The following is a 19,310-nucleotide window of genomic DNA, read 5'->3' on the forward strand; positions in this document are numbered from 1 at the left end:
AGCCCCTAGAAGCTGGAAGAGGCAGAGAGGATCTTCTCCTGGAGCCTCCAGAGGGAGTAGGACACTGGGACACCTTGATCTTGGACTTCCGGCCTCTAGAACTGGGTGCCAATAAATTCCTGGGTTTCTTTTTGTTGTTTTTTTTTTTTTGCCAGGTCTTAGTTGCAGCATGCACAATCTATTTCCCTGACCAGGGATCAATCCCAGGCCCCCTCCACTGGGAGTGCCTTCCTAGCCACTGGACCACCAGGGAAATCCCTCAAATTCCTGTGGTTTTTAAATTGCAGTGTGGTGTATTGTGTTTAGCCACTCGGGAAGCTCACACAAGTGACCATTTGGAGGTCACACAGGTGGTAGGTTGAAGAGTTGGGGTTTCAGCCTGGGCACGCAGGAGGAGACCAGCAAGGGTAGCATAGCCAAGAGCCAGGATCTCCTGGCAGAGTCTTCCCACACACCTGCCTCCACCTGGGGTCTCAGCACCAGCCTTCTTCTAAGGCCTGCATCCCTCAATGACCAGGACCCAAGGGTATCATGAATGCCTGGAGCATTCCCCGCCCTGCCCCAAGGGAAAACCCCAGAGCAAGAGACCAGAGCACCAGAAATTTATTGAACACTCTGCTTTTCCCAAAGCACAACTAGCCACACCCATGGGGGTTGTGGAAGGGAGGGAGTGGGGCCGTCTCCCAGCCCTGCTCTCCTGGGCCAGGCCAGGGTGACCAGCAGAAGGACACCCCAGAGCCAAGCTGGGGGCGGAGGACACAGAGAGGGGAAGAAGACAGTCTGAGGGTGGAGGCTTCTGTCTGGAAGTCCCATGTCCCTAGTACAATGGGAGACGAGTGAGTAGAGCAGATGGGGCCCTAAGAGCAACCAAAGGGCACCAGGAGGGCAACACACGTTCCCCAAAGAGGGTGACACCATTTTTTAAGATGAAGCTCCTGTCCTGGGTCGCGGGGAACACATAGACTCAAGCACGCGCACACACATACACAAAAATGTTACACTCCTGGGAAGAGGGGCGGCTCCCCTGAGACCCAAGCCAAAAACTGGGAGAGGGTCAAGCAGGGACTGGAATGAAGCCCCCCAATTTATCACTTAGGGTGAGTTTTTGTTTTTTTCTTCTCAAAAGGGATATGTAAAAATCTACAACAAATCATGCCAAATTCATTAAGAATGATAAAAACCCAGCCTCTCCCTCCTCACTTAAGCATCACACAGGGCCAAAATCGCTGACTGAGGAAGTGGCAGGGAAGTGACCAGGCCGGGTGCCTCCTCCCCAGTCAGAGCCCAGGGGTGGATCGCGCAGGCAGCCCAGCCACCAGCTTTAATCTGGAAAGCTGGGCGGGGAGGGGGCGGGGGCCACCCCAAGGGGAAGAGCACGTTTCCAAGGGAAAATTCTAAAAATAATAAAAGATATTTGAGCGGATGGTATTGGAGGTCTTGGCGCTGGGGGTGGGGATGGGGGTGGGGCCGCCATCAGCTGTGCTGCTCCAGGTAGGCGGACAGGAGCAGCCCTGGCGGCAAGAAGTCCAGGTGGCGATTGCTGACCTTCATCTGTCGCTTGCCCTCCAGGTCGGCGCCTGCAGTGGAGACAGGCAAGATCGGGAAGAAGGCGAGGGTGCTGGCACCCAGGGACCGAGCCCTTCGCCCACCCTGCAGGAGGTTCCTGTGAGTTAGGTTGCCCCACCCCCCCCAGGTCCCAGGGCAGTGTATTCAGCAGCTCCTACTTCCAGCCTGCCTTCCCTCTGCCAGCCTGTTCCCTTCTCTCCCGTTACTTATCCTGTGTCCTAATGACACCCAGATGCACTACTGAGACACACTGGCCCGGTGTCAAGGGGACTAAACGAGGGTCCTGCCCGCTTTGGTCTCCCACCCCCTCAGAGGAAACTCCAGGCCCTGGGTGACTCAGTCCCCAGTGACCTCTCTTTTCCCAACATGTCACCCCAAAACCTGAATATAGCGGTACACAACCCAAGCTACGCCCATCTCCCAGCCTCTGCCCTGGTTGTTCCCTCTCCCTTGATCCCTATATTCCAGAGCCGTTCTCCTATGTTCAGGCCAGGGTCCCACTCTGGCAGAGAAGCACCCCCAGCCCAACCCCTCCATGCCAAGTTATTGGGAACAAAAACAAGCATTGGGGCTACACCTCCCTCAGAGTCATCCTGAGAGGAACCATCTTGGGGTTGCCATGGAAACTGTCTCCTCCACAACTCTGGGCAGGAGACAGATAGGCCTGGAGAGCGTGGACCCTGTGGGATGTCAAGGGCCACAAAGGGCCTGTGAGGACCCTCCCTGAGGGGACTTTGTCCCAACAGCATCCCCATTGAAAAAGGGGTTGCTGGCCCCTGGAGGGGAGACTTGCCAAAAGTCACATTTGTGCCACAGTGGAGGGAGGGTACAGCTAAGTGAAAACTCTACAGACACTGGGGTCCCCTCATCTCATCTCAGGGTCCCTGGAGGCTCCACATAGACCCCTGAAGATGCAGACAGAGGCACATCTGTGTCCACAGCATCATCCATCATGGGGACAGAGGTACAGGAGCTGCTGTTGAATTAAGGAAGCATCCCCCTGTTACCTTTGTGCTCATGATGTCCCTCCTCCCCTGATGCCTGTTGCCGGGCGAACAGACTCCGGTAAGCCCAGCCTCAGTTTCCCCGGGATAGAATCAGCTAACTGGGGCCCAGGGGCCACCAGGTACTTACTGGCTGAGATGAGATCCATGTATTGGCAGATGGCATGAAGCAGGAGCCTCTCGAAGCTGCAGAGAATGGGTGGTGAGTGGCCTGAGCTGGACACCATGGTGGGGAGGGTGCATGCCCACTGCACCTGCCCCCACACATTCACCTGTTGTCCAGCATGGCCGTGTACACGGCCTGGGGGGACACAGAGAAGAACCTCAGCAGCCGCTCCTCCCAGGTCTCTAGTGTTTCCTGCAGGAGAGACAGGTCCAGCGGTCAGGCCAACTGTGGCACGCTGGCCCCCCAAATCCATGCCAGCCTCTGGAGACCAAAGCCTTGAGTTCAAATGTGGCCTCTGACTCACTACATGAAGCTACTTAACTGTTTCCAAGGATACCAGGCACTTAGACATATTCACTTTTGAATGTCTCAGCCTTCTGCCTGGTGAACTCCTACACATCCTTCGGTACCCAACTTCATTGTCCCTGCTGCTCCCACCTTCAAGGACAGCCCTTGCCCAGCTGAGTCCTGCACTCTGATCATATTGGTCTGTATCCTGCCCATCTTCTCCATCACACCCCATTCACTGGGTTTCTGGTCTCCCTTCAACCCAGCCCCCAATTGAGAAGCTGAGAAAAAAGGCCTTCAAGAAAGACCAGAGACAAAGAGAGGCAAGGAGACAAGGTCAAGGCTGGGGCCTGGTACTCACCATGGGAATACGGCTCCGCTTGAGGACAGCTCGCAGACGCCTGCTGATGCGCTGGAAACACTCCCGGGGCGTGTAGGCAGGGTCCTCTGCGAGAGTCCAAGCGGTGGGGCAGATGAGGGAGCAGAGCCCCAGGCTCCACCCCACCCACACTGGCCTCCCATCTACCAAGCTCCCACACCGGGCTCCTCCCATCTACCAAGCCCCCGCCCACACATCAGACTCCTCCCCCACCTGCCCTGGCCCCACCCTCTCACCCTAGGCCATGCCCCCATCATGCCTCTGCCTGCCACTTGCACCCCAGATCCAGACCCACCTCTCCGCCTGTCTTCCCCGCGGGTAGGCCCCCTCCTCCGCGCCTTGGTCTTGCTCTCATCCTCCAGGTATCGGAGAACACGCTCCTGCTCCTCCCCAGAGCGGTTCATGAAGTCGTTCCAGATCTGGAAGAGAGGCAGGCAGGCCCTGACTGATGACTTGAGCACTCTCAAGCCTCAGTTCCCCCATTTGGCCAATGCACATGGTGGGGCCACAAGTGCCCGGAATTACTCCTCGTGGACACATTTGACCACTGGGTCAAGAGTTCGTGGATCATCTGTGTTGTGGGGTGTCAATATGGACCAAATACTTCCCCAATTCTGTCAATAATTGCAAGGTAAGCAAACGAACCTCAGGTGCTGGAAGGTTCTGGGGTGGAGGGGTTGCTGGCTTCTTGAGGGAGACCCAGGGATGTTCATCAAGGGACCAGAGAGGGTTCAGTGCAGGCAGTGCTGGTGGTTTGGGGGGAGGGGGGGCGGGGAGCCAGGCAGGACATGGGGCCCCACCTCCACATAGGTCTCATTGCTGCAGGCTTCTGCAAAGATGCCAGGTGCCGCGGGGGGTGCCAGGTCCCCATCCTCCGGGCCAGGTGTTCCTCCATCTGTCTCCAGCAGGGTCAGGAGGTACTGTGCTAAATGGAAACAAACAGTCTCTGGGCTGGGGGTTGCATTTGGGTCACCCCAGGCTTCATGGGGTCCAGAGGCCCATGTTTCCTCCCATCCCCCCACCTCTATATTTAGGGCCTTTACTCTCCGGCTCACACCAGCCTCCCCTCCTCCACACTCCAGCTGTCTTTCCCAGAAGACACAGGAACCGTCCAGCCTCCAGAACTCCTCCTACATCGCCCTGGCTTGGCTTGTTGCATTCCTACACCACCTTTAGAGCCCCAGCTCCAATGCCCAGAGCTTCCTCACATTTTCCAGCTCAGGGCCAGTCTCAGATAACAGAACATGCACGGCATTGCTGTCTGAGGCCTAGGAGCCCCCAGGAGGCGCCCTTCGACCCCTGCTCACTGTTCTCCAGGCGCTGGAGGCTCTTCCGCCCCTTGGCCTTGGGCACGAGGTCTGAGTTCCGCACAGCCTGGTTGATGAAGTGCTGCTTCCGCCGGGAGGCCGAGAGCCTCTTCACCTGGGAGCTGGCTAGAGCGGGCAGGCAGCCCGGAAGGGGCCTGTGGGTCGGGTTTGGATGGGGGGGGGCAGTCCTCAGGGCCAAGACAGGCCAGGACCCCCAGGAAGAACCCTACCATCGCCGCTATCTCACAACCACCCTGGCTTGGTTTCCCTCTGCAGTGGGAAGCTCACCCCCATTGCACGTGAAGCCCTGGACCCTAAGAATGTCACTGTGCCACAACGCTCAGGAGGCAGATACCGCTGAGGACAGATGAGTAAACCAAGGCTTACTGAAGGGAAGCCACACGTTGGTGGGGCCGCTGAGGAGGGTGAGGGAGCTGCTCTCCGTGCTCCCAGGCTTTCAGGTTTGAGCTGTAAGCCAGTGAGGCCCGCGTCTCTTTCCTCTGGGAGTTTCTCAAGAGATTTAATTTGATGATGCATTCCTACCTGCCCCCCACCCCCACCCCCAGCTTCTGACAGCAGGTAAACCAGAAAACAGCCCCCAGAAGCTAAGGCACTGCCCGAACCTATCTGCCTTGTGCGCCCAGAGCCCCCCTGCTATGTGCTCAGGGCCTGGATGGGGAAAGCAGGCAGAGTGGCCCCCTCTGAGCACAGGTACTAATCCTGGAAATGGATTAGTGGCCCAGGCAGGCCTCCCACTGGGGACGTGAGGGCCAGGCAGTAGGTGGCTACGTGGGAGGGAGGGGGCAGGTATTGAATGGAAACTTCCTGGTAAGAAGCTGCAGGGTTGTCATGGTCAGCCCCTGACTACGGGCTGAGAGGAGGGTCCCACCAGGCTCAGAAACCCTCATGCTGAGAGGCTGATGGTAGATTCTGAGCCTTGGAGGGTCTGGGGTGCCAGGACTCCCCCTTCCTCCTTGCCCTGCACTCTGGCCCTAGCCCACCAGGCACCCCCTCTGTGCTGGCTGTCCCCCACCCCACTGGATGCCCGTGCCCCAGGCTCCTCACTCCTCACTCCCATCTCCTTTTGCCTTCTGTTCAAATCTCCCCAGCCCCTCACTGCTTTCTTCTCCTGATGACTGCATCTCTTACCTCCCTGCCCACAACCCACCATGACCTGCACAGGTAAGGTCTGATGCACAGGTAAGGTCTGATGTCCATTGCACCCCTGTCTAGCATATAGTAGGTGCTCAGAAAATAATTACCCAATCAGGTCTCCAACAAAACCCCATGCACAGGTAAGGTCTGATGTCCATTGCACCCCTGTCTAGCATACAGTAGGTGCTCAGAAAATAATTACCCAATCAGGTCTCCAACAAAACCCCATGATTCCAAGACTGAGTAGAACCCAGAGTCCAGAATTCCACCCAAATTTTCCTGGTGTTTGGGTGATCTCAAGACACAAATTAAAACAGAAGTGTGACCCCTCATGCACAAACAGCTGCTAGAAAATGCCATGAAGCCTTAGGATATGAAACAAGGTACCTCAAAGAAGTTAGGAGTGAAGCCCATGCTCATTAAGGCTTATACATATATAACTCCTTGAAAGGAAAGCTATGACAAACCTAAGACAGCATATTAAAAAGCAAAGACATCACTTTGCCAACAAAGGCCTGTATAGTCAAAGTTATGGCTTTTCTAGTAGTCATGTATGGATGTTTGAGAGTTGGACCATAAAGAAGGCTGAGCACTGAAGAACTGATGCTTTTGAATTGTGGCCTTGGAGAAGACTTCAGAATCCCCTGGACTGCAAAGAGATCAAACCAGTCAGTCCTAAAAGAAATCAAACCTGAATATTCACTGGAAGGACTGATGGTGAAGCTGAAGCTCCAATACTTTGGCCACTTTATGTGAAGAGCTTTCTTACTGGAAAAGACCCTGATCTGAGGAACATTGAGGGCAGGAGGAGAAGCGGGTGGCAGAGGATGAGATGGTTGGATGGCATTACCAACTCAATGGACATGAGTTTGAGGAAGTTCCGGGAGATAGTGAAGGACAGGGAAGACTGGCATGCGGCCATACATAAGGTCGAAAAGAGTCGGACACAACTTAGCCACTGAACAAAACAGAGTCCCCAGCGTTAAGTTTTTGCACTGGACAGAAAGCCTGTTACATTTTGATCAGGAAGCAAACAGCCTGATGAGCCCCAGCTCTGTCTCCTGAGGTTGGAGTGGGGCAGACTTCATGGATGATACTACATGTTAGGCAAAAATCTATGAAGAATTAGCTGATGGATAAATTAATCTGGCACAAGTACCCATCAGTGGAGACACACAATCAGTGGATAGGATTCAAGCACTTTCACTACTGGGGCCTAGATTCAATCCCTGGTTGGGGAACTAAGATCCCACAAGAAGCACTGAGCAGCCAAAAAGAAAAACAAAATAGGAGACTAGCATGCAGGCAGAGACAGGGATCAAGCCTGGTATCAGCCTTGAGCTTGAATCCCAGCTATGATACTTAACGATGTGACCCAGAGCCTCAGGTCTTTTTCTGCAAAGAGGATAAGAATGACCCCCTGCCAGTCCAGGAAGGGCACTCAGAGCCAAGAGAAACCAGGGCACACACCTCTCCCCAAGCTGCCACCTGCTTGGTTTCCTCCTGTAACTGGGAGCTCACCCCCTGAGCCACAAGATTGATCACAGCAACATCCTTGGTTAAGTGACAGTCCTTAGTTAATCAATCACTGTTACAGTAGGAGGCAAATACTACTGTCCAGACACCCTTTATTCAGATTTGCAAACCAAGGAGCAAAGTCTTTATCCCAAGATCCCATAGCTGCAAAGAGAGCAGCTGGGAGAGGATGGGGCAAATCAAGTCAGCATACAGTCAATGACTCTGAGGCTGGCTGTGACCTTCCTGAGGCCTGGGCACCAACACCCCAAGCTCCAGATTCAGCTGTGGCCTCCTCAGGGCTCTGAAACCTGTGTCTCCACCCCAGCAGCTGGACGCATGCCAGGATGGTGCCTGGTGGGGCTGATAACAAGACCACATCCGGGGGGAGCTGTTGGGAACATCAGAGCTGGGCGGGACTCAGGGAGAGCTTGGGCCCTTGGGGTGTGGGGCTCCCCGTTACCTCAGGACCCAACGTGGAACCAGGGCTGGAACCTGGTCTGAGCAGGACCACTCCCGAGCCACCAGACTCTGCTTCCCTCTGGGGCCACAGTGGGGCGAGGGGCTCAAACTCAGGTCTGGTGGGCCTCTCAGACCACACCCCACTGTGCTTGGATCTAGCTGCTCCCTGCCCTAGATCTAGTAGCTCCACCACTACCTGTGGCTCCCCAGCACCCTCAAGGCAAGGCTCAGCCCCTCCCTGGCCTGGCACTGCACTTGCCCAGTCCCACAGGGCTCCTGGGACCTCACTGCTCTCTAGGATCCCAGCACTTCCAGCAGGAGCCTTGGGGCTGATAGCAGGACATCCATGCCCCACCCTGTCTCTCCCTTTCACTCCCTCTGCTCCAGGCACTGAGTCCTTTTACTGCATTTTAAACCCACCTCAGGGAATTTGCATGTGCTCAGCCTCCTGCCTGAAGCAACCTTTTCCTGGCTCCCAGTCTAGGCTCAAAAGTTACCTCCTGGGAGAAACCACCCTGCCCCCAAGCTGGCCCAATCAGCCCCATTTCCGGCTTTACCAGTTGGCATCAACAACCAGCTGGCCCTCACACTTGTTTACTCCTGGTTCTCACCTACTTCACTAACCCCAAACGATAAGGACAGGGTCCCTCTCTACCCCTGCTGGGCCCTCAGCAGCTGGCCCCCCCAGCAGGCGCTCAAGAACTATTTGTTAAATGAATAGCTGAACTTCTGTTTACACTCACCAAAGTGCCAATTCATTTGGGTGGCCAACTTCCCTGGCCACTCAAAGAGACCACTTTACAGATGGGGAAACTGACCACACAGACAGGCATCTGAGGTTTCCTGGACCAGGCAGGCCCCGGGGAAAAGTCTACACCTGCCAGGGGCCAACATCCAACAGGGATGGACGGGCCTGACAGTGGAAACAGCTGCTAAGGCAGGTTGGCCCGGGGGAGGGTTGACAGGCTTCTTGGCCTCCCTCAACTGTGCTCCACAGTTTTGAGACCGGCCTCTGACATCCCCTCCTCTGGGCAAAAATACACCTTCTCAGGCACCGGCCCCTCCCCCAGGGACAGGCCAGAGAGGAACCTACTTCCCCAGCAGGAAACCAAGGAGGGCTCAGAGCGGAGGTGACTCAGGTTGGGGTGGGGCTAGCGGGGGAGCAAACCACCACCCCACCCAGGACACAGAGGTGAGCGGGGTGGGGGCAGGCCAGAGGGACTCTACTGTCAGGTAAATTACCCATTTTGGGTGGTTAAGGCCCTTTAAAAGGGGGTAAACAACCACATCTGTAGACACCCGTATAGCTTCTGGGTAAATACTCGGGTGGAAGTAATAACACCAAATAAAAAATACAATAAAGCAATCATAAAATACCAAAGTGATAAAATTATTTTAAGACACCTACAACAGTAAGCTATTTAAGATAATTATCAAAGAACAGATGGTCTTCTTTGCTGGGCGCCTCCAATCGCAGGGTCACCGACCCCAGCCACTCTGAGAGGGGGCCCGTTGTTCCATTTTACAGATGGGGAAGCCGAGGCACAGCAGCGGGTACTAACCTGCCCAGGCCGCTTGGACGTGGCCACGAAGGGGCAGAAACGGAACACAAGCGAGTGGACCGCGGGAATTTCTGCATAAACACTCGGGTTAGGAAGAAACCTACGACCCCTTCCCCGGAGGTGGGTGGGTACCCATATGGGGTCGTCCACTCGCTTTCAGTCTAAGTCCCAGGACACACAGCCTCGTGTTAACCGGCTGTGTAAGCCCGCCTTTCTTCTGGATGTTCACCAGGAGAAAAACAAAGAAGGTGTCCGCCTGGAAGCTGGGGGCAGACAACCCCGACGGGTACCCAGGACCGGTGCTGGGTGAATCCCCAGCTTGGAGACACGAACAGCCGCCAGTGGGTAAACTCCAGATCACCACCAGCGCGGTGACGGGTACATCGCACGCAGCGGCAGCGCCTCCCTGGAGCCGGCGATTCGGCGCCTGGGACCCCTGAGGCTCCGGGACTCCAGCGCCCGGGGCTCCGCAAACGCGGACACTGGGGTGCCCCCCTATGCTTCGGCAAGTACCCAGGCGTGATGGGGATGGGGTTTCCCCAGGAACACCTTGTAACAACAAAGCCCCTCGCCACCCAGCTCCACTCGAGTGGGGTACCCCCAGGAAAAGGGGCGGGGCGGGGGCTGCCGCCCGCGAGGGGTAAGGGATGGGGGCCCCGGAAGCGCGCCCCGCCCGCCACCACGCCGCGCTCACAGCGTCCGCCGCCCGCCCGGGGCGACCCTAGCCGCCGCCGCTGCTTCCTCGGGACCGGCCTCAGGGTTCTCCAGAACGACCATAGCTTGGATGCCGCCGCCGCTGCTGCCGCCGCCGCCCGGCAGGGCCTTCTCCGGGCCGAGCAGGAAGTGACGGGCGCCCGGAGGCGGGCCAAGGCGGAGCCTGGAGGCTGGACACGCCGGGCGGGGGCCGTGGCCACGTCCCGGCCAGGCCCCCGCAGCGGGCCGGGGACACCCAGCCCCGGGGCAAGGACGGGGACACCGAGGCAGGGGGCCGCTGCCGGGCTGTGGGCCGGGCCCCCTGCCCCCGGGGGACCGTGAGGAAATGGAGGCCTGGGGAGGGAGGCAGGAAGGGGACGTCCTTTTCAAATGCTTGGACAGACCTAGTGCCCCGTGCCACACACCACCCCATCCCATCCCCCAGCGGCAGCAGGGCTCTCCTTCCACCAGCCCCATCTGGGAACCTCCTTCAAAGAGCAGCCTCCGGATCCCGGCTGAGTGCCTCAGTTACTCTACTCTAAAGATACAACGTTGAAAGGACTGATGCTGAAGCTCAAGCTCCAATACTCTGGCCACCTGATGTGAAGAACTGACTCGTTGGAAAAGACCCTGATGCTGGGAAAGATTGAAGGCAGGAGGAGAAGGGGACGACAGAGGATGAGATGGTGGGATGGCATCACCGACTGGATGGACATGAGTTTGAGCAAGCTCTGGGAGTTGGTGATGGACAGGGAAGCCTAGCATGTTGCAGTCCATGGGTTCGCAAAGAGTCAGGACTGAGCAACTGAACAAAACTGAAAGATACAACACGGACTTCTCTGGTGGTCCTGTGGCTGAGACTCCTCCAGCCCAGTGCAAGGGTCCAGGTTTGATCCCCGGTCAGGGAACTAGAGTCTGTTTGCCTCAATTAAGACCTGATGCAGACAAATAAATAAATAGAAAATAAACATTAAAAAAAAAAAAAGGAACAAAGCTAGCGGCACCTTTCTTTGCCTTTTAGAATTTATTCATTTAACAAATGCCCACCGTCACTGAGATAGGGGCTAAGTCTCCAGACCCAGTGGTAATCAAACAGACCCCTTCCCCTGAGTGGGATCAGGAAGATAGGACTTTTGGAAGGAGGACTAGCATGTGCAAGTGAGAAGGGTGCAGCAGGCAGAAGGAACAGTAAGTGTAAAGGTCCTGGGGCATCCAGATAGCCAGAACAGGATAATGGGGGTGGGGGGGTCAGTGGTGGGCAGAATAAGATAGAGAAGAGGGGACAGACCATAGGTTGTCCTTTAATGGCAGATCTGGTTTTTGACCCAAGGGCAATGGGTAGCCAGGGGAGGTTTAAGAACAGAAACTTAGACCTGCTCTAGAATCTAGAATCCATCCTTCATTCCACAAGAAAAGTGGGAAACTAGGACCATGATGGGCCTTCCCAGGTGATGCTAGTGGTAAAGAACCCCCCTGCCAATGCAGCTAGACATAAGAGACCCAGGTTTGATCCCTGTGTGGGGAAGATCTCTTGGAAAGGGAAATGGCAACCCACTCCAGCATTCTTGCCTAGAGAATACCGTGGACAGAGGAACCTGGTGGGCTACAGTCCATAGGGTCGAAAAGAATCAGACACAACTGAAGCAACTTAGCACGCATGTACAGAAGACCATGATATGGGATACCAAGGGATGTAACCCACCCAGATCCAGCCTCGTGGAAGCTGTACAGGACCAATTATCACATTGCTTTAACAAGTAAAGAGCAAGAGAAGCAAAAAGAGAGAGAGAGAGGAGGAGGAACTATTACAAGACCCATGAAAGCACACATTGTATGACCTCATGTAGATAAATGTGGAAATAAGGGAAAGAATCAAGGTGATGGGAAATGGGATCTCTGGGGACAGTGTTTGGGCAGGGTCTCTAGGTGTAGGGGCGATATTTGGTCTCCAACTCTAGCCCACGATGACCAGCCACTCAACAAATGTGCCAACCTGGGTCTTGACCTGATTCTTGAGCCTCATTCATTCTGTCCTCACCCTTTTATTTTCTCCCCTTGACTCATTCCCCTCCTCACCCTTTTTTTTTTTTTTTTTGGCAGAGGTGGGGAGGGCAGCACAGTGGGGCGTTTGGGATCCCCAACCAGGGATCAAACCTACATCCCCTGCCGTGGAACCGCAGAGCCTTAACCACTGGACCACCAGGGAAGTCCCTGTCATCACCTTCCTAACACCCTCCCAGATCCTTGGCCTGCCCAGGAGCCACCGCTGGCCCCCAGAGCCCCAGCCCCCTTCTCACTGCTCTCCCAGGCCCACGCAGCTGAGCAGCCTCCCCAGAACAGTTCCTCCCCTCTCCAAGTATCCCAGGGTCTCCTCATGCTGACCTGACCCTCATTACCACCCTTGCGTGCTTAGTCACTTCAGTCATGTCCAACTCTGTGATCCCTCAGACTGTAGGGGTCCGTAGGAGAGACTGCCAGTCTCTCTGTCCATGGGGTTCCTCAGGCGAGAATACTGGAGTAGGTTGCCATGCCCTCCTCCACAGGATCTTCTCTACCCAGGGATCAAATTTGCACCTGCTGCATTGTAAGTGGGTTCTTTACCATTGAGGCACTGGGAAAGCCCCTCCAATACCACCCCAAAAGGATGTTTTTCCCTTTTCTGAATTTTTAGGCCATTGTCATGATGCTGAAGGTATGAAGAGGGTGAACAGAGAAATGTCCCCCTTCCCCCCCCATCCCAGGCTCATTGTACTTTCTTTTGGAGATATTTAATGCACTTTGGAGCCTGTGCACATTTTAAAAATTAATTAATTTTTTTACTATGCTGGATCTTTGTTGCTGCACTCAGGCTTTCTCTAGTTGCAGATAGATTACTCATTGAGCTGGCTTCTCTTGTTGCAAAGCACAGGTTCTAGATTGGGCTTCAGTAGTTGTAGCACATGGGCTTAGTTGCCCCCTGGCAAATGGAGTCTTCCCAGATGGACCAGGGATCAAGCCAGTGTCCCCTGAATTGGCAGGCAGATTCCTAACCACTAGACCACCAGGAATGTCCTTTGTGCATACTTCATTGTTTTTCCGCCTTTTAATCTTTGTTTTACACAGAGGACATCATCTTTTCTTCTGCACCTTCATGCCGTTTCCTGCCTCACAGTCTATTAAATCCCCAGAAATCGGATACATTTCTGAGTGTGGATTTGGAGATCAACATAGTTCTCTATAAACTACCCTCCACCTGGTTCCCACCAGCAGCAGCACAGGTGACTGTGTCCCCAGTGCAGACAGCGGCCAGTTGATTGCCCATTAGGGTGAAGGTGGACAATCCCTAGGGATCTGATTTGCATCAAAGTCTTGGGAAGGTTGAGTTAGTGAAAGAACAGGCATCTTCTGACCACCAGATACTGGGCAACCCTCCCTCGCCCTGAACTTTCCATGGCTCCCCAGTGTCCTGGGACAAACCCTGGCAGCAATGATACTCAGGCCTCTGAGGGCTGGCCTCACCACCAGCCCAGAGCCCCAGCCCCATGGAAGGTCAGAGGCATGGCCTCTAACAGGCCTCATCCCCTAGTCTCTGGGCTTTGTCCCTCTGCTTTTCTTGCTGGTGAGTCTCCTAGGGTAAGGATGGGTCCTTCCCGGGTCTACAGCATCCTCTAGGAAGCCTACTGCTCCCCCTGCTCGGCTCCACACTCCCTTCCCCAGTCCTCCTCCTGTGCTCTCATCCTTACCTTGGAGGGGGAGGACGGGATGCGGGAGCAGGGTGTTGCTTCGCTGAACAGAGGGCGCACAGGCAGGGGAGGGAGTGGTCAGCGGCTGCAGGAGAGGCGGGAAGGCGGGGCACGGTGGGATGAGGAGTATAAACGCGCAGTGGCTGCAGCTGAGGAGTCCAGGAAAGCTGTGACCCAGACCTTGTAGCTCATCCCCGGAGGGCGATCGGGAAGGTTACGGCAGCGATCGTAGGGTGCAATCCCGGAGGGTGGTCGGGAGGAAGAGGGTGGCAATGCAGCGCTTGTCCGCGTCTGGGCCTAACGCGTCCTGGTGGGCGCCGGCCAATACAACGGTCTGCCCCGGCTGTGGCGCCAACACCTCGGACGGTGCGATCCCTGCGCCTTGGCCCGTGGACGCCTGGCTGGTGCCGCTTTTCTTCGGCGCGCTGATGCTGCTCGGCCTGACAGGGAACTCGCTGGTCATCTTCGTCATCTGCCGCCACAAGCAGATGCGGACGGTGACCAACTTCTACATCGGTGAGCGCCCGGCGCTTCACGGTGCCAGAGGGCCACTCAGGGGGTCTACGAGAGGGCGTAGTGGCCGGGGGGCGCCCCTAGCGGTGAGTCGGGGTCCTCTCAATTGGGGATTTCTCCGCTGCAGAGCTCCTGGTCCTTTTTCCCTACTGTACCGGTACCTTAGGCTGGAGGTCGCTAATTGTGGCGTTGTAGAGTTCCATCCTGACTAGAGTAGTTAAAAGGGAGGTTGGAAAGGGTGGTCCATGAAGCTCTGGCCCCTGCCACTCAAGGAAGATGTCCGATTGAAATGTGGTTCTTATAACACCGTGTGGGATGAATAAAAGGAGTGGGGGAAAGACTGCGTGGCCCACGGGCCCCCAGTTGGCAACCACTGCCCCAGAGGCTCAGTTTATACATTTGTGTGATGAGGGTGCCCTACCCCGGTGAGTACTCACTCAGTCCGTGTTCTCCATTCTCTGCTGGCTGGCACCACTCAATTTGCAGATGAGAAAACTGAGGCCCAGAGGGCAAGGGCCTATTTGCAGTCTCGACAGGGGTGAGCACGGCCCATTACTGCTTGAATGGCTACAAAGCAGGTGCTGGGTGAGGGGTGTTTGAAATATTAAAAAGTGAGAGGAAGCGCCCAACTTCTCTGCCCACGGATGCTGGGGTCTCTCTGGGTGCCTCCCGAGCCGCCCTGCTGGTCATTCGGACAAAGGCGAGACCCAGGAGGCTGGGCCAGGGTGCTGAAGGGCTAGGGCGATGCGCCCCACATTCAGAACCCGCGCGTACCCGGCCTGCAGCCAACCTGGCGGTCACGGACTTAACGTTCCTGCTGTGCTGCGTGCCATTCACCGCTCTGCTCTACCCGCTGCCCGCCTGGGTGCTGGGCGACTTCATGTGCAAGTTTCTCAACTACATCCAGCAGGTGCGCGGGTTGAGGGCAGGAGGGCCGGGGGCGGAGTCTAGGTGTGGGCGGGGTCGGACCTCCTGCGGGCCGGTGCGAGCTAAGGGCTGCTGTGGAGGTGGGCGGGGCAGAGTCTGGGTGGGGGCGGGGCCCGCCTCCCTGCGGCCTGGTGAGGGCCAGGGACCCGGTGCGGAGGTGGGCGGGGCGGGCACTGGGACTGGGTTACCCACCAGGGCTAGGGCAGGTACTGGGATCCTACTAGGATGGCTCTGCCTCTCCTGGTCTCAGTCTTGGGGGTTTCAGGCTACTCCCGAAGGGTCCTCCCTCCGCCACCACCCTGGGCTCCTTTCTGGCATCCCCTTCTCCTGCCCCTTCAACTGTGGGCCCTGGAGACCTTCCCGGGTCAGGTCCTGCCTGTACTCGAGTGGCTGGACAGTGGGGGACCCGCAAGGAGGGCGCGGACAGGGAAAGACCCTGACGGGGCAGGGGGCCACGCGCCGGACTCCCGGCCTTCCCAGGTCTCGGTGCAGGCCACGTGCGCCACCCTGACCGCCATGAGCGTGGACCGCTGGTACGTGACAGTGTTCCCGCTGCGCGCCCTGCACCGCCGCACGCCCCGCCTGGCGCTGGCAGTCAGCCTCGGCATCTGGGTGGGTGAGTTCAGTGTGGGGGTCGCACGGGCTGGGGGAGACAAGCCTTCGTCCCTGGGCTCACCCCCTCCCACTGCCTCGATCGTGCATCTGGGAAATGGGCGCACTAGCGCTCCCTGCAAGGGCGCCTGAGGGCGGGGACCCAAGTGGACCCGCGCCTAGCAGGTGCTCAGTGGCCCGCTGCCCGGGAGGCACCGGGGAGACCCGGGCCCTCTTGCGCCCCTCGTCCCCCCGGGGCAGGGTCTTCAGCAGGGCCCTGATGCAGGCTCGGCTGTCGTGTCGGCGCCGGTGTTCGCCCTACATCGCCTGTCGTCCGGACCGCGCACCTACTGCAGCGAGGCCTTCCCCAGCCGCTCCCTCGAGCGAGCCTTCGCGCTCTACAACCTGCTGGCGCTCTACCTGCTGCCGCTGGTCGCCACCTGTGCCTGCTACGGGGCCATGCTACGTCACTTGGGCCGGGCCGCCGTGCGCCCAGCGACCGCCGACGGCACCCTGCAGGTGCGCGGCTGGTGGGCGCGGGGACGGGACTCGGCCTGGCTGAGGGTGGGGGGAGGTACAGTAGCGGGGAGTGAGGCGCATCTACGGAGTGGGGTGGGGCGGTGGCCGGGTTGGGGAGTAATTCGAGAGGGTCAAGAAGGGGAGCGCCCGAGGAGGGGTGTCGTCGCCGCCGGCCCTTCGCCTTCCCTCTTCCTCCTCCCGTTTCCCCAGGGGCAGCTGCTGGCGGAGCGGGCGGGTGCCGTGCGGGCCAAGGTCTCGCGGCTGGTGGCGGCCGTGGTCCTGCTCTTCGCTGCCTGCTGGGGCCCCATCCAGCTGTTCCTGCTGCTGCAGGCGCTGGGCCCGGCCGGCGCCTGGCATCCGCGCAGTTACGCCGCCTACGCGCTCAAGATCTGGGCACACTGCATGTCCTACTGCAACTCGGCGCTGAACCCACTGCTCTACGCCTTCCTGGGCTCCCACTTCCGCCAGGCCTTCCGCCGCGTCTGCCCCTGCGCTCCCCGGCCGCTCCCGCGGCCCTGGCGTCCCGGACCCTCGGACCTCGCGACCGCCGGCCAAACCCAGCTGCGACGCCTGGGCCACGCCAGGTCCCCCGAAGTCAGGCAGCGGTAGTCCCAGGCTGCGCAGGCTGTGCGTTCTGAGGGAACACGCTGTGTCTCTCTGAGCCCTCTCTGAAGGGATCGAGATGGGCCCCCTGAAACAGGCGGGCTTAAATAGCAGCTGCTATTATACTGTTTTTGCCCCAAATCATAAGAGTGTAAAGGCCTTGTCCTCTTGCAACATTTGATACAAATTGCTGTATGTTTGCCACTGTTGATGTTGTAATTATTATTTGTGTTTCCTGAATTGAAGATGCTTTGATGCTGACATTTTCTGGAACTTTGGAGGAAGCATCAATAGGACTTTTCACACACTGCCCTGTGGATGACTGTACAATTGTAAGCCTGTACAAATGCCATTTTCAGAGATACTAAAAAGTGAACGTGATGTCCATCTTATAATGGATGAAACAAGGTATTCTTCTTGGTACCTTGTGAGTGAGTGTTCAGAGTCCTGGCTGGAAAATCATGGGTGTCATTGAATAAATAGCAGAGACATCACTTTGCAGACAAAGGTCTGTATAGTCAAAACAGGTTTTTGCAGTAGTCATGTATGGATGTGAGAGTTGCAACAATCTTTATAGGAGGCTGAATACCTTAGAATTGATGCTTTCGAATTGCAGTGTTGGAGAAGACTTGAAATCCCCTTGGACAGCAAGGAGATCAAACCAGTCAATCCTAAAGGAAATTAACCCTGAATATTTATTGGAAGGACAGATGCTGAAGCTGGAACTCCAATACTTTGACCATATAACGTGAAGAGCCGACACACTGGAAAAGACTGTGATGCTGGAAAGATTGAAGGCATAAGGAGAAGGTGGCAGAGGATGAGATGGCTGGATGGCATCATCGACTCAATGGACATGAATTTGAGCAAACTCTGGGAGACAGTGAAGTACACGGAAGCCTGGCATGCTTCCATGGGGTCACAAAGAGTGAGACATGACTTAATGACTGAACAACAATCCAAGGGAGCAGGATTATTGCTGCATAACACACCCCCAAATAAAGAGGCATTAGCAGCATCATTGTATTTTTCAAAACTAGTGTCATTAAAAAAAAATATTTGTTTGCTTGGAGAAGGAAATGGTAACCCACTCCAGTATTCTTGCCTGGAAAAGTCCATGGACAGAGAAGTCTGGCGGGCTGCAGTTCATGGGGTTACATGACTGAGTATGTGTGCACGAGGGTGGAGGGAGATGGGTTGGTAGCAATAAAGTGGTAGAACTAAAAATAGTAATAATAATAATAGTAAATTAAAAAATTAAAAAAATATTTATTTGCTGCAACGGGTCTTAGTTGCAGCACACAGCTCAGTTGCTCTGAAACATGTGGTATCTTAGTTCCCTGACCAGGGATAAAACCCATGTCCCCTGCATCATAAGGGGGAGTCTTAACCACTGGACCACCAGGGAAGTCCCCAGCATCAGTGTCCCCAGCATTGCTCACGGTACTGTGGGTGAGTGGACCCAGCCAGGAAGTTCTTGTGATTCATGGGTGGTACTGGGTGGAGCCGCCAACACAGTGGTTGGACTGGGAAGGCCAGAGAAGGCTTTGCTCTCAGGCTGGTAGCCAGTGCACTTCCATGGCTGCCTGGACTTCCTCCCAGCAGGGCAGTCTGGGGAAAGTCGGACTTCCTCCTGGGCAGAGACTTCCAATTAGAGGAGGAGCTGCACAGTGTCCAAAGGCCCACAACCTCACCCCTGCTGCAGGGAGTTGTTGGGAGCTGTCAGGATCACAACCAGATTCAAGGTGTGGGGGCAGAGTCACCTCATTGTGGGTTCAACTGCATTTGTCTGTGGGGTGGGGGGGGAGGGCTAGGATCAGTCCCTGTAGGCCTCAGGCTTAGTCTCCCTGAAGGACAACTGCCCATCTCGAGGAGGGCTCTGTCCCCCCAAATTATTAGGGAACATCCTAGGTCTCCAAAGAGCCCAAATGTGCAGAGATGTTATGTGAGAAGGGGAGGCCATTCTGACATTGAAATTGTCCAGGCCCTTACCTGTGGCCTTTGCACAAGCAAGTTCCTTGTTGCTACAGGTCACCCTAACCCTTGCTCATCTATCAAGTCTCAGCTCAGCTGCCTCCTCCTCCAGGAAGCCCTCCTGGATCCCAGCAGGCTGGGTCAGGCCCCTCACCTGTGCCCAGGGCTGCCCCATCTCACTTCTGACATCCCTGTGCTGTACTTGCTGGGTATGTATCTGGATTGGTCCCCAGTGTGTCTCCAGGGTTCCGCACTCAGTGGGAGTGATGAAAAGAGATGGTGTGTATACAGGGAATGGCAGAATTTCTCTATGAAAAATGATTAAAAAAACAAACAAGGAGTTCCCTAGTGGTGCAGTGGACAA

The 19,310-nt window shown here is 56.3% G+C and overlaps 2 protein-coding genes across 2 annotated transcripts; one reads left to right on the top strand and one right to left on the bottom strand.

Moving 5' to 3' along the window:
* Positions 1–587: 587 nt before the first annotated feature.
* On the bottom strand, positions 588–10,386 carry R3HDM4 (R3H domain containing 4). Its single transcript, XM_065918434.1, has 8 exons — positions 10,099–10,386; positions 4,711–4,865; positions 4,204–4,328; positions 3,699–3,822; positions 3,386–3,471; positions 2,843–2,928; positions 2,701–2,756; positions 588–1,577 (listed from the first exon to the last, which is right to left on the bottom strand). Exons 1-8 carry the CDS (start codon positions 10,179–10,181, stop codon positions 1,474–1,476), a joined length of 819 nt encoding a protein of 272 aa, XP_065774506.1. The 5' UTR covers positions 10,182–10,386; the 3' UTR covers positions 588–1,473.
* A 3,705-nt stretch (positions 10,387–14,091) lies between these two features.
* KISS1R (KISS1 receptor) lies at positions 14,092–17,791 on the top strand. The gene is made up of 5 exons (XM_065935225.1): positions 14,092–14,335; positions 15,118–15,242; positions 15,740–15,875; positions 16,137–16,369; positions 16,580–17,791. The coding sequence occupies exons 1-5, from the start codon at positions 14,092–14,094 to the stop codon at positions 16,976–16,978; spliced, it is 1,137 nt and encodes a 378-aa protein (XP_065791297.1). The 3' UTR covers positions 16,979–17,791.
* Positions 17,792–19,310: the final 1,519 nt, after the last annotated feature.

The sequence above is a fragment of the Muntiacus reevesi genome, chromosome 1 (assembly GCF_963930625.1).
Source record: "Muntiacus reevesi chromosome 1, mMunRee1.1, whole genome shotgun sequence".
NCBI lineage: Eukaryota > Metazoa > Chordata > Mammalia > Artiodactyla > Cervidae > Muntiacus > Muntiacus reevesi.

Excerpts from the sequence above, each read along its gene's own strand:
- R3HDM4 (XM_065918434.1), bottom strand. The coding sequence starts at position 10,181 with ATGGTCGTTCTGGAGAACCCTGAGGCCGGTCCCGAGGAAGCAGCGGCG. Across the intron at positions 2,929-3,385 it reads AGCGGAGCCGTATTCCCATG|GAAACACTAGAGACCTGGGA; the intron begins GTGAGTACCAGG and ends TCTCTCCTGCAG. Across the intron at positions 1,578-2,700 it reads CATGGATCTCATCTCAGCCA|GCGCCGACCTGGAGGGCAAG; the intron begins GTAAGTACCTGG and ends TCTCCACTGCAG.
- KISS1R (XM_065935225.1), top strand. The coding sequence starts at position 14,092 with ATGCAGCGCTTGTCCGCGTCTGGGCCTAACGCGTCCTGGTGGGCGCCG. Across the intron at positions 14,336-15,117 it reads GGTGACCAACTTCTACATCG|CCAACCTGGCGGTCACGGAC; the intron begins GTGAGCGCCCGG and ends CCCGGCCTGCAG. Across the intron at positions 16,370-16,579 it reads CCGCCGACGGCACCCTGCAG|GGGCAGCTGCTGGCGGAGCG; the intron begins GTGCGCGGCTGG and ends CCGTTTCCCCAG.